The 16,626-nt window shown below is 38.6% G+C and overlaps 1 protein-coding gene across 11 annotated transcripts in view; it reads left to right on the top strand.

Moving 5' to 3' along the window:
• Nucleotides 1-16,626, top strand: part of dock10 (dedicator of cytokinesis 10) — a 407,603-nt gene that overhangs the window by 244,728 nt on the left and 146,249 nt on the right. For all 11 annotated transcript variants that reach the window (XM_039756196.1, XM_039756260.1, XM_039756213.1 and 8 more), the window contains exon 4: nucleotides 15,056-15,138. In XM_039756196.1, the coding sequence (XP_039612130.1) occupies nucleotides 15,056-15,138 (83 nt within the window). The remainder of the gene's footprint in view (nucleotides 1-15,055; nucleotides 15,139-16,626) is intronic.

Below are 16,626 nucleotides of genomic sequence, written 5' to 3'. Positions count from 1 at the left end.
TGTACGTATATATGTATGTAAGTAGGATTCAGTTAGCGTTGGGAACCCGCGTACCAAATTTCTTGAAGATGGGCCCATAAGTAACAAAGACCGTTGAAAAGTTCAATATGGCGGCCGACAGTGGCATCATACCACCGAAATAAGCACGTACATTGATTTCGGTTAGCGTAGGGAAGCCGCCTACCAAATTTCGTGAAGATGGGGCCATAAATAAAAAAGTTTAACATGGCGGACGTTGTCAACTGTTATGACCATTACGCGTAGAATTTCGAAATGAAACCTGCTTAACTTTTGTAAGTAAGCTATAAGGAATGAGCCTGCCAAATTTCAGCCTTCTACCTACACGGGAAGTTAGAGAATTAGTGACGTTGGAAAGTTCAATATGGTGGCCGACAGTGGCATTATACCACCAAAATAAGTACGTACATCGGTTTCGGTTAGCGCAGGGAAGCCGCCTACCAAATTTCGTGAAGATGGGGCCGTAAATAAGAAAGTTCAACATGGCGGATGTTGTCGACCGTTATCGACTGTTATGACCATTACGTGTAGAATTTCTAAATGAAACCTGCTTAACTTTTGCAAGTAAGCTGTAAGGAATAAGCCTGCCAAATTTCAGCCTTCTACCTACACGCGAAGTTGGAGAATTAGTGATGAGTGTGTGAGTGAGTCAGTGAGGGCTTTGCCTTTTATTAGTATAGATGAAGCCTGAAGTCCAAATATCAAACAAATACTTTCACAAGGTACAAATCTAACACAACAATTGCGCTTTTATTCAAAAATATAACTGCAGAAACAAAAAGCCGCCTTAACATGCGACATTGACAGCTGTTTATTATGACTGCCTCTGTGGCGTAATAGAATCAGCTGCCGACTGGGAATCAAAAGGTCGCGAGTTCGATCCTGCACCACTCTGTTTTGAGAAGTAAACTGCTCTTAGTCTTACCATTTTAGAATAAACACATACATTTGATTTCAGTCTGTAACAACCGGCGTCATTTATGATAATTGTAAAGGTTAGCTTAGGTTCACGAGCCCAAACGCACCCCACCCCCACATCTGACACTGCTGTTTTCACATAGACGCTCTGTAACAGAGGTAAACTCGGCTCCCTTCTACATCGGTGCAAGAATGCACATACCATTGCTTGCATACTAAAGTGTCAGCAGCCACTTTTCATGGCATTACACACATTTTTGAGCATGCCTTCTGCACACTACTTGTGACTTTAGGCTTTAGGAAGTAAGTAAATAAATAACGGTAAATCGTGTCATAAAATGATTTCTTCAAAACGTCACATATATTTGTCTCTTTGTTTTTTTTAAAATGTGCGTTGATCACCGCCAGCATGTTGTAGCACACAGCATCTGGCCACCTGCATGTTCTTGCGTGCACTGAATAAGAGACAAGTATACAGTCTGACTGAGAAAATCAGACTGAAAAAAAGCAAACATTTAGAAATGCCATACTTTTACAGCTGATCGGACGCTGTTCATTTTCAAATAATATTGCATTTCTCTCTATGCTGTGGTTTCTATTATACACCTGAAAGAAAGAGACAATATATGTGAAAACATCATCGCACAAATGCAATATTATTGAATTAATGTATGTTTTTACTCTAAAATAGTAAGACTAAGAGCAGTTTACTTCTCAAAACAGAGTGGTGCAGGATCGAACTTGCGACCTTTTGATTCTCAGTTGGCAGCTGATTCTATTGCACCACGAAGGCAGTCATAATAAACAGCTGTCAATGTCGCATGTTAAGGCGGCTTTTTGTTTCTGCAGTTATATTTTTGAATAAAAGCACAATTGTTGTGTTAAATTTGTACCTTCTGTGAAAGTATTTGTTTGATATTTAGACTTCAGGCTTCATACATTACAGTATATAGTTTATGCCTACATTTTGTCATCTACTACTAGAATATAAAAAACGTTTCTGTTTTAACAATGTGTTTACACAGATTACTGTAGAAACAGAACAGACATGAAATACGTGTGTTCCAAACAACGATCTATTATTTCCACTCTAAAACTCCACTTCACTCCCAGAAAATCAATCAAGGCATGAGCACGTTCTAAGTCGGTGGGGAGATGGAATAGCTGGCTACTTGCAGCTTTTCTTTTATCAGCACATTTAGATTAACAAAAGACGCTGGCGGAGAGGTGAGAACGGTTTTAAGAAGCGATTTAAGGTGGGACGGATTTACGAGTTTTTTCGTAGGCTCTGGTAATTCTAGTGTTAAAGAATGACGTGGGCCATCTTGCAATGTTTCTGTCTGTTGTAGTATCTTCTCACTACATTTTGACCACAACACAAATCAATCATGCAGCTTCTTTACAAGTGGCCAGTCATTAGGTACTTGATGCTGTATGAAAATATTTAAATGAGGAAGCAATCAAAGACAGAGACACCAGCTTTCATCCCCACCAGCTTTCATCCCCACACATCATGTCAGCCATTGGTGCTGCTTATATGTTTATCCAAGATTTTTTTTTTGCTAGTTACACCGTATATTATGTCAGGTTACCTCTGCTGTCTGTCTGACACATTTATGAAAAGATGCCACCCCAAAATCACCTAGTAACTGCTGTGACCGAGTCAGGGGCTAGTAACACCATATACTGTATGCAGAGGGGAAGATGCTGTTATCTCAAAGTTGAGCAACATGAGGCTTTAGTTTAGATATAACCAATTGTATTAATATGTTTTTAATTCTCAGTGCTACTACAGTTGTGCTTTAAAGTTTGTGAACCCTTTAGAATTTTCTATATTTCTACATAAATATGACCTAAAACATCATTAGATTTTCACTCAAGTCCTAAAAGTAGATACAGAGAAACCAGTTAAACAAATGAGACAAAAATATTATACTTGATCATTTATTTATTAAGGAAAATGATCAAATATTACATGTTTGTGAGTGGCAAAAGTATGTGAACCTCTAGGATTAGCAGTTTGTTTGAAGGTTAAATTAGAGTCAGGTGTTTTCAATCAATGGGATGACAATCAGGTGTGAGTGGACACCCTGTGTTATTTAAAGAACAGGGATCTATCAAAGTCTGCTTTTCACAACACATGTTTCTGGAAGTGTATCATGGCACTAACAAAGGAGATTTCTGAGGACCTCAGAAAAAGAGTTGTTGATGCTCATCAGCCTGGAAAAGGCTACAAAACCATCTCTAAAGAGTTTGGACTCCACCAATCTACAGTCAGACAGATTGGAAAATTCAAGACCATTGTTACCCTCCACAGGAGTGGTTGACCAACAAAGATGGCAGGGTTGCAAGGAGACAAGCAATGCTCTCCAAAAAAAAACCATTGCTGCTTGTCTGCAGTTTACTAAAGATCACGTGGACAAACCAGAAGGCTTTTGGAAGAATGTTTTGTGGACGGATGAGACCAAAATAGAACTTTTTGGTTTAAATAAAAAGCGTTATGTTTGGAGAAAGGAAAACACTGCATTCCAGCATAAGAACCTTATCCCATCTGTGAAACATGGTGGTGGTACTATCATGGTTTGGGCCTGTTTTGCTGCATCTGGGCCAGGATGGCTTACCTTCATTGATGGAACAATGATTTCTGAATTGTATCAGAGAATTCTAAAGGAAAATGTCAGGACATCTGTCTATGAACTGAATCTCAAGACAAGGTGGGTCATGCAGCAAGACAATAAGCACACAAGTCGTTCTACCAAAGAATGGTTAAAGAAGAATAAAGTTAATGTTTTGGAATGGCCAAGTCAAAGTCCTGACCTTAATCCAATCGAAATGTTGTGGAAGGACCTGAAGCGAGCAGTTAATGTGAGGAAACTCACCAACATCCCAGAGTTGAAGCTGTTCTGTACGGAGGAATAGGCTAAAATTCCTCCAAGCTGGTGTGCAGGAATGATCAAAGTTACCGGAAATGCTTAGTTTCAGTTATTGCTGCAAAGGGGGTCATACCAGATACTGAAAGCAAAGGTTCACATACATTTGCCACTCACAAATATGTAATATTCGATCGATTTCCTCAATAAATAAATGACCAAGTATAATATATTTGTCTCATTTGTTTAACTGGTTCCTCGTTGTCTACTTTTAGGATTTGAGTGCAAATCTGATGATGTTTTAGGTCATATTTATGCAGAAATATAGAAAATTCTAAAGGGTTCACAAACTTTCAAGCACAACTGTAGAAGGTGATATCTTGCAGCTTACTAAGCATTCTGGCAAAGATAGCAAATAAGCTGGGGGGAATATACACACGGGCGGCACGGTGGCGCAGTGGTAGCGCTGCTGCCTCGCAGTTAGGAGACCCGGGTTCGCTTCCCGGGTCCTCCCTGCGTGGAGTTTGCATGTTCTCCCGTGTCTGCGTGGGTTTCCTCCGGGCGCTCCGGTTTCCTCCCACAATCCAAAGACTTGCAGGTTAGGTGGATTGGCAATTCTAAATTGGCCCGTTTGTGTGTGTCCTGCAGTGGGTTGGCACCCTGCCCAGGATTGGTTCCTGCCTTGTGCCCTATGTTGGCTGGGATTGGCTCCAGCAGACCCCCGTGACCCTGTATTCGGATTCAGCGGGTTAGAAAATGGATGGGTGGATGGAATATACACACTTTTGTGTGGCTACCAGGGTCCCTGAAAGTGTCTACAGTACTGTCCAGATGTAATTGTGGGTCACAGATAAGCGTGGATTTGGGAAGTAGCTTCTCAAATGGACTTAACTAGTAAGAGAGTGGAAGGAAATTCCGAGTAGCAGAAAACTTGGTTTTTGGAGACAGTTTTCTGGAATAGGTAATTGTACCTGTGGGTAGCCAGGGGCCATATCTGCGTTTGCTGGCTTGGAGGCATTAGGTGTTTGTCATTTTGCCCAGTACTTGTATTTTGATGATCTCTGTTGTGGTTGTTTCTTGTTTAGTATTAATCACTGTTTTGTTTGCTACTTCCATCTCCTGTGTCTGTTCTTAAGTTCACAGGCTGCTCATATGCACTCATTCCAAAAAAAGAGGAAACAACTCTCATGCACTGATTGTTGAAAACATATTTAATAATATTAAAATTTTTCTTTTTTAATACAATAACTGGAACTTAAAGAAGCATCTGCAAAAAAATGATATTTCCTATTAGTTTATATGTATGCATTTACCGGTAATCTTTGGTACAATTTCTTTGGTACTTTTGCTTGGAATTTTTTATTTGGCTCTGTTAAAAATGAAAGCAATTTAGTTCACGAGGCCATTAAATTTTAGCGTATTTTTCATGCTTTTTATGTAGGTCAATATTATCTGCCTCATTTTTAGGCAAAGAGGTCAAAAAGGTTCAACATACATTGTATAAAAGGAACATGGTTGGAGTGACCTGTGAGGCACATGATTTCTCATGTTACTTACTCCAGCTTCTGACAGGGCATCACAGACTAACTTACAAGTCAATTGAGATTTGTACTTAACTATTTATAGAACAGAGACAGAAGTGTAAATAGTTAAGATATACACTTACCTAGAGAGGGGTGATGGTGTAGGATGTTGCTACTAGGGTGAAGCTGGGGTGTGCAAAATAGAGTGGGGTGGTATGGATAGCCATTGATCAATGAAACAGGCCTGGATTACAGAATAGGAAGCCACAAAAAGATGAATTAGTTGTGTTGCCATGGAAGTGAGGATGTGTGAGTGGGTGTGTGTGCGCACAGGCAATGGAGTGATTAGAAGAATTCCACACTAGTGAGAGATATGTCATATTGTGAGAATTCTGACATGTCAGATGACCGTTGAGTGTTAATTGGGATTGGAGGCTCCTTTAAATCCCTAGTGAGTACAAGACAGGTTAGTTTGTGTGAGATTGTATTAGTTTTGTTTTAATTTATTTCAGGCTTTTTGTTGGGTTGTTCCAGTATCGCCAGATTGATCAGATTTGGTGAACATGTCAGAGAGAACATAGAAAATGCGGCAAGTGCAAGCCATCCTCCGATTTATGTGAGTGATAGAGCTTGTAGTTATGTATTGGAACTAGCGAAGGTGAAAGAACATGGAAGATGACAAAAAAAAACATTGGGGATTTGTCTTCTGATTAACCTGATGTATGTGGAAGAGGTGAATTAATCTCAAGAGGAGTGCCTTGGGGATAAGAGCCGAAAAAAAGGTAAATGGATAAATTGTTGGCCTATTAGGTTTTCATAGTTTTTATACCTGCACTTGTAATGTATATCTTGAAGTCATTTATTTATATTCTTTTTACTTTTGAATGTGCCACTAATAACCTTTTGATTATCGTTATAAAGAAGATCACAATTTTACACTTTGATTGGTATTGGAAATAAGGAAATAACTTACTGTTTTTGCACTAATTTTGAAGAGGTTGTGTTTTTCATTACTTCACTGATGCTTGGTAATGAATTACAAGATGCCTAGGGTGTAATCTTGTTGATACTTAGTAGCATGAGGCATCATACAGCTTTTCTTCAAATTTGTATGGTGTATTTTTCAAGAATTTTTGAGTGGATATTTGATTCTAAAAGTGTAAATGCAGTTATTTTTCAATATTCATCATTCATTCTTTAACCCATTAATTTATTTCAGTATTCATGCAGTCTTTGAACCAATCATTGGCAGCACCTGGCATAAGGTGGAAACTAACAATGTATAAGGCTATGGCCCAGCATAGGCCACACTCACATACACATAACTGATACAGAATCCCCAAAATCCTATGACACATGTGTTTGTTGTGATGGAAAGAAGCAGAGTGCACAAACTATGATTTAAGGCGGTAAACAATATCTGTATAAATTACTCATTTAAATACTTATATGTTCTATTTCTATAATTGTACACCCTGTTTTTGTGTGCAACAGTCAGTATTGCAAGAGTATGCCACAAATTATACTGTTGTTTTTTTCAAGGTGGAATACGAGGTGTGGCAGAAAAGTAATGAGACTGATTTTTTATTTACCAAAGTTTTTATTTTTTTTCAAGCATCAATGTTATCCCCTTCAAAGTAGTTCCCTTGGGCAGCTACACACCGATGGAGACGTTGTTCCCACTGTTGGTAGCAGCGCTGGAAGTCTTTACCGGTATGGTCTTCTGCATGCCCGTTACACTCTTTTGGATGTTTTCTAAAGTCCCGAAATGACGTCCTTTGAGGACATTTTTCAGTTTAGGAAAAAGGTGTGTGAATAAGGGGGCTGGGGAACCACAGGAATGCCTTTTGAGGTCAAAAATTCTGTTATGGAGAGAGCAGTGTGACATGGGGCGTTGTCATGATGGAGCATCCATTTGTCTGCAATGTCTGGTCTCACGCAAATGACCCTTTTTCTGAGCCTTTCAAGGATGTCTTTATAAAAAACTTGGTTGACAGTTTGTCCTGGAGCAACAAATTCTTTGTGGACGATTCCCCTTTTGTGACACACACCCAAAAACAAACTTCGCTAATAGCAGTCACAAAAATCACGTAGTTAACGGAAGGAGTTGAAACTCACACTGAGCTATGGGAGGGTACTGACACACGTACTCTATCAAGGACAACAGCACAGCGTTGCCAGATCGCTTGCAGTGTTGCCAGTCTCATTACTTTTCTGCCACACCTCGTATATCACCTTTTATATTGTGCTTCCTGCAATTGTGTGTGCTGTAATGTAATAATAATAATCAGTTATTCAACTTTTCATGGATTACAGCCAAAGATTCTTGCAAATTTCTACTTTAGTTGTTCTCATATATTTGCATTTTCCTGACCCTTCTCTTCTATGGGCAAGCGCAGCCATTGCTGGAAAATAAAAAAAATGACATTTCATATGGGAATTTCTATGGAAGATAGTTAGGTGGAATCAATGGCCTATCCTCATAAAAAACGATGATGAGAACTTTATAGCTATTCAGAACACTACTGAGCTAATCCATTTAGTTACTTTTTTTATTTCAGTTAATATGTGTCACTTCCAGTGTGTTTGGCTTTGTAACTTAGGGACTGCAGTACCTGCTCCTGCTATAGTAGACAATGTCTGAGATGAATTGGTTCATCTGATTTTTACTAGTAGTGACGAAAAAGCTAGTGCTTGGAAGAAACCTATTAGTTTTTTTTTCACTTTTGAACACAGACATTTGAATATAGTAGTTGGCTCTTCCTTGATTTGTTTTAGTTTGATTTTCTGAGACTTTGCTGTACACACTGCACATAAAGTGGTGTCTATGGTTATGGTTATTGCAGAAATTTATTAGATTTATTTGAAGAGACAATATGGAAGAATAGTGAAGCACAGGTAGCATGCTCAGTTGGCAAAAAATGTACAATTGTGGGTTTTTATGGCTGCTATGAATTTGTCAGGAAAACATATACCATAAATATTCTCAGTGCATATCAGAGCCAACGAAAAGTACTGTGAAACAGACCAGTGAGCAGGAAGAAATTTGTTACATACCACAAATTTCAAATAGTGAAGCTGCAGCCTTGAGTGTGCCAGCTTTGTTTGCCCTGAGGAGTCAGAATGTAGCATGAGTAATTAAATCAAGGGCCTAGAATAACTGGGCTTCTGCTATTTTACTTTTAATTATGCTTAGAATGGAAAAATATTCTTTGCTTTGCTGGAGGACAGTGTTCTCTGATGTTATCAGAATTCAAAATTTAAAAGAGAGTTTTTTTTTCCTACCTTTGATCTGTAGCTGAAAAAAAAAAGCATTTCTTGAACAGTGAACTGCAGAAATTATATTAGGCCATCTTAGCAGAAGCTAGAGAGCATTCCTGCCCTATGAAATGCACCCCGACAGCGTTAGCTGACTTTTTTTAATGGAAAAGGATTGTTGAAATAGAGACTTTTAACTGTAATGCATTTTGTGATTTGATTCTGTCTTACGGCTAAAACTCTGCCAACAGGACAAAGGAGGCTAGGTAGAAAATGCTTAAGCCTTTATGTTTAATCAAGAGGTTTTTACACATACAAATAAGTTGGGATGTAGATAAAGAAAAAAATGTTGTTCAGATTTAAACAGCTGTAGAGGTTTAAAATTGACTGATATATGGACCTCGACTTGGTGTCCTGGACTGAGGGAAGGCACCATCTTTATTGCATTACTGGTGAAACATGAGAACTTATGGTCTTAAAATAAAATGCTACAGAAAGCTATCTGCACATTCTTTACAAATGTAATAAGTTAGACTATGAACTCTGTGACATTGATCACATTGCTGATGTAACTTTGCAAAGTAGTAGTCTTTAAAGAAACATTGATGTAAGGATGTAAAAGTTATGCTTTCATATGCTCAGATGTTTCAGCTATTTGATGATTTTCTCAATTGTTGCAGTGCATTTCTGTCGTTAGTGCCGTCCTTAATTGTGTATCCTGGACTTTGTCTTACATGTCTAGGAGCCCTTGTGCTTGTCTGCTACTCGATTTCTCTATATTTAGGATTACTTCTTGGTTTTAAATGTGGTTCAGGATCTTGTCAATATTCTTTCTTATTCTTCTTCACTTAAATGGCTTCTGCAGTTTGGTTGATGCTCAATAGATGCCACTGCTCTTGCTTTTCTTTTTGCCATTACGGCAGTTGTCACCTAATGTTGGAATTGCTTTGTTTTAATCACACAACCACAGTTCAGTTTGTCATCTTGTATTGATGTTTAATAACATTTGATGATCAATAACCAGAATATTTACACTTCATAATGAATTTTGAGAACATTTATACTAATAAAAGGCAAAGCCCTCACTGACTCACTCACTGACTCACTCACTCATCACTAATTCTCCAACTTCCCGTGTAGGTAGAAGGCTGAGCTTTGGCAGGCTTATTCCTTACAGCTTACTTACAAAAGTTAAGCAGGTTTCATTTCGAAATTCTACACGTAACGGTCATAACGGTTGACAACATTCGCCATGTTGAACTTTCTTATTTACGGCCCCATGTTTGGTAGGCAGCTTCCCTGCGCTAACCGAAACCGATGTACGTACTTATTTTGGTGGTATGACGCCACTGTTGGCCGCCATATTGAACTTTCCAACGTCACTAATTCTCCAACTTCCCGTGTAGGTAGAAGGCTGAAATTTGGCAGGCTCATTCCTTACAGCTTACTTACAAAAGTTAGCAGGTTTCATTTCGAAATTCTACGCATAACGGTCAACAATGTCCGCCATGTTGAACTTTCTTATTTATGGCCCCATCTTCACAAAATTTAGTAGTCGGCTTCCCTGCGTTAACCGAAACCAATGTACACACTTATTTCGGTGGTATGACGCCACTGTCGGCTACCATATTGAACTTTCCAACGTCACTAATTCTCCAACTTCCCGTGTAGGTAGAAGGCTGAAATTTGGCGAACTCATTCCTTACAGCTTACTTACAAAAGTTAATCAGGTTTCATTTCGATATTCTACGCGTAACGGTCATAACGGTCAACAACGTCGGCCATGTTGAACTTTCTTATTTATGGCCCCATCTTCACAAAATTTGGAAAGCGGCTTCCCTGCGCTAACCAAAACCAATGTATGTACTTATTTCGGTGGTATGATGCCACTGTCAGCCGCCATATTGAACTTTTCAACAGTCTTTGTTACTTATGGGCCCATCTTCAAGAAATTTGGTATGCGGGTTCCCAACGCTAACTGAATCCTACTTACGTACATATATACGTCCATAGCCTGCAGCTCGGTCACCGTGTGAGGTGGCATTGGGTCCCCCATCCCAACGCCTCCCACGTTGTTGGCTGCATGCCTATATAAGGCCGTCCATCGCTCCGGTCTCTACATTCCCTTCCTTGCTTCGCCACAGGATTCATGTCTCCCTGCTGATAACTACAGCCTTTTTATTTAATCCATGGCTTCTCCGCTGTTTTATTGTTCGTTTATTACGATTAGAGTTATTGTTTAGGTATTTTAGACTTACTTTACATTGTTCAGGTACCCATTTCCTTTATCATTCCAACCGTACCCCCATTAACATGTCTATCGAGGTGATCACCATCGATCAAAGAACTGTCACTTACTGAGTGGTTTCCATGCCCGGAGATGGCACCTACCTTTTCCATTCTCTGTGTTACATATTGCACGGCCATTTTAGGCTCACTCTTGATATCCGGAGGAACATTGTGCCTTGTGTATTGAATGACTGGGACAGGTTCAAGGTGTGGACTGATGATGGTACAGGAGATAATTATACTACACAGGAGCACTATAAGAGTGAAATGCTTAAGCCCTTCACCTATGGTTCTACATGTGAGTTGATGGCTGCCGCTGAATTGTTCAGTTGTCGCTTTCAAGTGTACCGAAATGGCCAAATATTTTATACCTTTCAACAACTGCCAGTGCCTCTTAAACATCTTAGACTCACAGGTGACGATTTCAGTAGTGGACACTTTGATGTTTATGAATGTTTAAACTCTCAAAAGCTGGATGTGAAGTTATCGATGAAACCAGTTGTATGGTTACAACGCTGGACAGATGCCGAATGTCACTTCAACACAAGTCCTGTAAATACTGTCGTCATTGAAACAAACCATGAAACTCAAACTGATTATGACAGCAGCAATCCAAGCTGTGAGATTTGAAACAAGATTACTGTTCACATGGCCAACTGTACGTTGCATGCTCAAGAGTAAGCTCAGCGCACAGCTTGGTCATATTACAACCGGAGGGCCGAACTCAAAATGTGGTATACAAAGAGATCCTTAACAAATAATTATTGGTATATTTTCCCTCAGTTTAAAAAGGTTTAATTTTCTTCTTAATAAAAATTTGAAGTCAGTACTTCTCCGCTGCGAAGCGCGGGTATTTTGCTAGTTATTAATAATGGGCTTGTAAGGACCTTGCTTTCAATACAATAAGTTATTTTGGCCATCAGTAAAGTGTCCACCAGGTTGCCGAAGCCTAATATTTTTGAATTTCAAGAATATATTAGGCTATATTCAAGATGATTTCTTGCTTGTCTGTACTTCAGTGTCTTGTCTGCTGATTTTATCTTGTTCTTCATCACTTAGTCACATTCAATGATGTGGTAGATGGTCAGCAGATGTTTCTGATTTTCCTTTTCTTTGTTCCTAATATGATGTCTGCCACAAAGCATCTAGCTTGTACAGTTTGCTTGATTCTCAGCAGATGTTGCCACTGTTCTTTTTTTGTGCCGTGTCATTTGGTTTTGCAATACTTTTTCCATAACAAACAAACAATTTGTGGTATAGCCAGTCCGCAACTTAAAAAAAAAAAGGGTCCAGTTTTAAATCCATAGAGCCATGTCGCTCTCCGTGGGGCGAGCATGACCGCAGGGAGTTAATGAGGTAGTTGGAGTGAGTCGTACCTGAATGTGCGGGTGCGATTGTTCTCAATTGCTTCATTGGCTTCCTGCAGCGTGTGATTAAGGTGCTGTGCCCACGAAGACGTGAGTGTATATATAAGGGTGAGCACAAGGAATGGGGGAGAAATCAAAGATGGGAGATAAATGAAAGAAATGAGGAAAAGAAGGAACGAGATTAAAAGATGTGAAAGTCAGTCTTAGCAGGAGGATCTGGCCACCCGGAAGGAGGAGACAGCACAAGCTGCAGCCCCACTAAGGAGCATTAGCTGTGGCGCTCTTGGGGCTAGTTCGCCCCACTGAACATTATGGTGGAGTGTAGTGAGCAAGACAGGTTTCCTCCCTAGGCTTCTGAGGTGCGACCACGTGAGCGTGAAGTAAGAAGGCAGGAGAGCCGACCTCGGACGGTCTGGCCGTGATGCCTTGTGGCAGCCAAGACGAAGGTTGGCCGAAAGGAGCTTGTGGCTGCTGAGTCTCCAACGGCTACACAAGCAGTGGATGAGCTGGGGAGTGAGACTGCATTTTAACCTCGGATTTTAATGGATTTATTTATTGATTATTTTAATCCTCGCTTTCACAATGATTTTTATGGATTTATTTATGTACTTTTAGAACACTGCACAATTAACACTTTTGTTGGTTTTACTTGTGTTTTGACTTTTAATAAAAGCACTTGAGCACTTTTTCCACCATCCTCTGGCCTCATCAGTGAATTGTCCTCATATGTCAGCTCATCTCAGTCATAACTATCAATGGTGTTGGACAATATGAACCAGCATCATCGCACAAACATAGATTACTTTGCTGAGGTTGCCACTGCCTACAAGGTTTTGAATTTCTAGAACATGTCAGGTTACAAGCTATTGATTCAAGACCAAGATAAACATTTTAACCCCAATACTTTGCAAGTAATTGTGTAGCAGACAGACAGAACTAAGCAATTTTTATATTAGGCCTCCAGTTTTCAGTCCTCCCAGCAGGAAGCGGTGGGTCCAAGTGGACAGACGCTGGAAGTGACATCAGTGGTGTTATAGCCGTCAATCATCCGGTCTGCAGAGGGACGAAAGGAGATGGGCATTAGGACACAGTGCCAACCCCTGATGCAGCAGTAGAATTATAGTTACTAGAGCCCTTCGGCTGTTCCCTAAATACACATGCATGTGACTATATATATATATATATATATATATATATATATATATATATATATATATATATATATGTATATATATATATATATATATATATATATATGTATATATATATAAATAAAGAGAGAGAGATGTATTCAAGAACAGTAGAAATTAAATAAGACTATTAAAGTAATCAGACTTGATTGAGTTCTAACAATCAAGTTGTCATACTGTCCCATCCAATCAGTTCCTAAAGCAAGACAGTGTTTGACAGACAGCTGACCAAGCTCAAAAGCCAAGATCCGATTAGTTGAAGAAAAACAAAACAGCAAGCAGAGAACAGGAGAAATAGCTAAAGTGATTTGAGTCAAAGTAAACCTACATACCACAGGCAACATCGCAGTGGACAGAACAGCCATACAACTTAAAACACAAGCATGGACCTAGAAAACATTATATGGCAGACATCCTCCTGAACTTGTTCAGCCTGATGTGGATAAGAATTCAATAAATAGTTGGCTAAGCCGTAGTGATATGTTTGGCAGCACAGAAAGGTTATCCATACAGATTAAGTTCCAAACACAAGAATCTATAGAAAATACATTCTTAAGGACACTAACATTACAGATAACACGTGCAAATACTGCCACAAGGAACAACAACCAATCCAACACTTCACATCAAGGTGTAAACTACTGACACAGACAGACTTACATTCACAGATACAATTGAATAGTAGTGATTATATATCAATAAGTGGCACTACAACACAAACTTGTAGACTCATACAAACCACCGTATTAGAAAATGCCACATATATAATAAACTATACTGAGACAGAACTATACTGACAGGTAACAGACCAAACATAACCTTGATAGGCAAACAAAATAAAACTTTTATATTATTGACACTGTCACATAAAACACACACAACTTGCAAAATATACACAAAAATAAAATACAGAAATACAAAGAACTGACAAGAAAGAATGGATAAGGTGATCTCTGTGCCAATTGTTGTATCCACCACTAGTGTTATCCTACATACACTACACAGAAGTCTATAGACATTACGTAGAAACCAATACACTAACATAAAACTACAGAAAGCAGCCATTTTAAATACATGTCAAATAGTGAGGACATCCTTAATACAAACACAATTTCCTAAAACATATACAGTACATGTATACATACCACATAAAACTACCCTATGTCTTGGTCTAGGCCTGATATAGACAGTAGCAACAGGACTATCCCAGAAAATACTTTTATGCAACAATGATAGTAATAATAATAGTAGTAATAATACATTTTATTTCCTTCCATAAACTGGATGATGAAATGGATGATGTGATTTGTTGCCTTGTTTAAGGTGCAGATAAATAGGAGGACAGTGTATTGCTTCATTTCAATTGTGCTATGTAAATTCCAAACCTTTTTTGGCAGTTCACATCTTGAAAACCATATGGGGTATCCTCGGCACAAAAATTTACAGCCACCAATCACTAGTGTCCAATACCACGACTCACACTCACCTTTCAGATGAGCTGATGATCCCTGGTAAACTGAATCAGAGTACATTTTGCACTTACCATTTAAAACTTCATATGTGTTAAATATGTGAACCTAAATAAGTGCATTCTAATTTTAGTTTTTTTTTTTTTTTTTTAGTCTTGTAAGTTCTACAATTCACAGTGGCATGTAGTCCATTACAAGTATGAACAATACTCTGAAGACTACCGACAGCTACCCAGGTGAGTATGTAAAATTGTACATATTTGTATGTATTAATTAGATATGTTTTTTTTATATATTTAAAGAATGACATCTGGGTAATTTCAGCGTCAGCAAATAATTTTAAAGAGGATGAAAATCAAAATCTAGCCAATTATGCTGCATATATATTTAATATGATAGGTATATTTAAATAAGGTATACAGTGGTATAGAAAAGGTTACATAAAATGTGCATCTTAAAATAATTCCAATGCAGCTTAAATTTTGGAACTGAAAAAACTGCTATCCCTTTCACACATTTCACATTAGATGGAAATGAATTTCTTTTCTTAGTAAGCGTTACTGAGTTTTTTAAAGCATTTTGCTGACTGTCTCATATTGAGGCACATTAGTGCCCCATTTTAATTAAACAAATGGCAACGTAGCATTTTCCATCTGTTATTTATTCAGTGCTTGATGAGAGAGCACCCTCCTGAGGTCTGTGCACACCCAGAACGATCCAAGGCAGTCAAGGGTATCAAAACCTAAACATTTAATATTTTATAACATCAAATATTTTATATATAAATACGCAGTAGAGGGGTATCTGTGATTAAGGAGGATTCAAAGTACAAAAAAGATCAAAGCAATTTTTTCCTCCTGCTTCCTCACCAGCTTGGAGTCTGCCTTACAGGTAGTTTATACTATCTTTCCTTAGGGGTCGCCCATATCTTAGCTGGTTAGAAAAGACACATCACAGCAGGACAAAGAGCTTGTGACCAGGTAATAAGACAATGGTTTTAAAGGGGCTGGGAAAGATCAGAATTGTTTAAAGACAGAACACTGGTACTGAAGGTCAAGAAACAAAAGTAATCAAAACCAAAATGCACATTTAAAATTAAAGTTTAAAAGACAGGAAAGCGGTCATTAAATAAGCAAACACTGAAATTTCTCTGTAACTAATTTTTAAGGCACTTTCATTTCATTTTCATTCCTTTGTACATAATCCAAACACTTAGATGCAAAGGATAATGCAATGTCATTTTTATAAATGATGGAATCCCAGCAGCCAGACAACAAGACAGCCACAATCACAGAAAATAAATCCCAAATAAAATGAACAAAATTCTAAATTGTGTGGACAATTATGACAGCTCAACTACTGACCCACCTCCCAAATCCCTCACCAAATCACTCCTTCCTCAACTCCTGCCTTTTTTCTCTTTTTCTCTCTTTGTCATGCATACAACTGTGGCCTCCCAACAGTGAGATCCTTCTCCCAAAACTCATCTTTCACTCCCCAAATCAATTAATACACCAGTATGAGACAGCTCTAAACCCTTTCCCAATGGGCTTACTATTAGTCAGGGTGGTCTGTTTTGTCTGTAAACACATCAAACTAGAGTGTTGTCTGGTGGTCCACTACTTTTCTTATAGATCCAGGTCACAGTGTGTATATTAATCCATATTGGTTAAATGTGAAAATACATCTCTCCTACTAGCCTCACTCAGTGTGCTGACACCTAT

This window comes from Polypterus senegalus, chromosome 1, assembly GCF_016835505.1.
Source record: "Polypterus senegalus isolate Bchr_013 chromosome 1, ASM1683550v1, whole genome shotgun sequence".
NCBI classification, from domain to species: domain Eukaryota; kingdom Metazoa; phylum Chordata; class Cladistia; order Polypteriformes; family Polypteridae; genus Polypterus; species Polypterus senegalus.
This window is presented reverse-complemented; position numbering and strand designations above follow the sequence as displayed.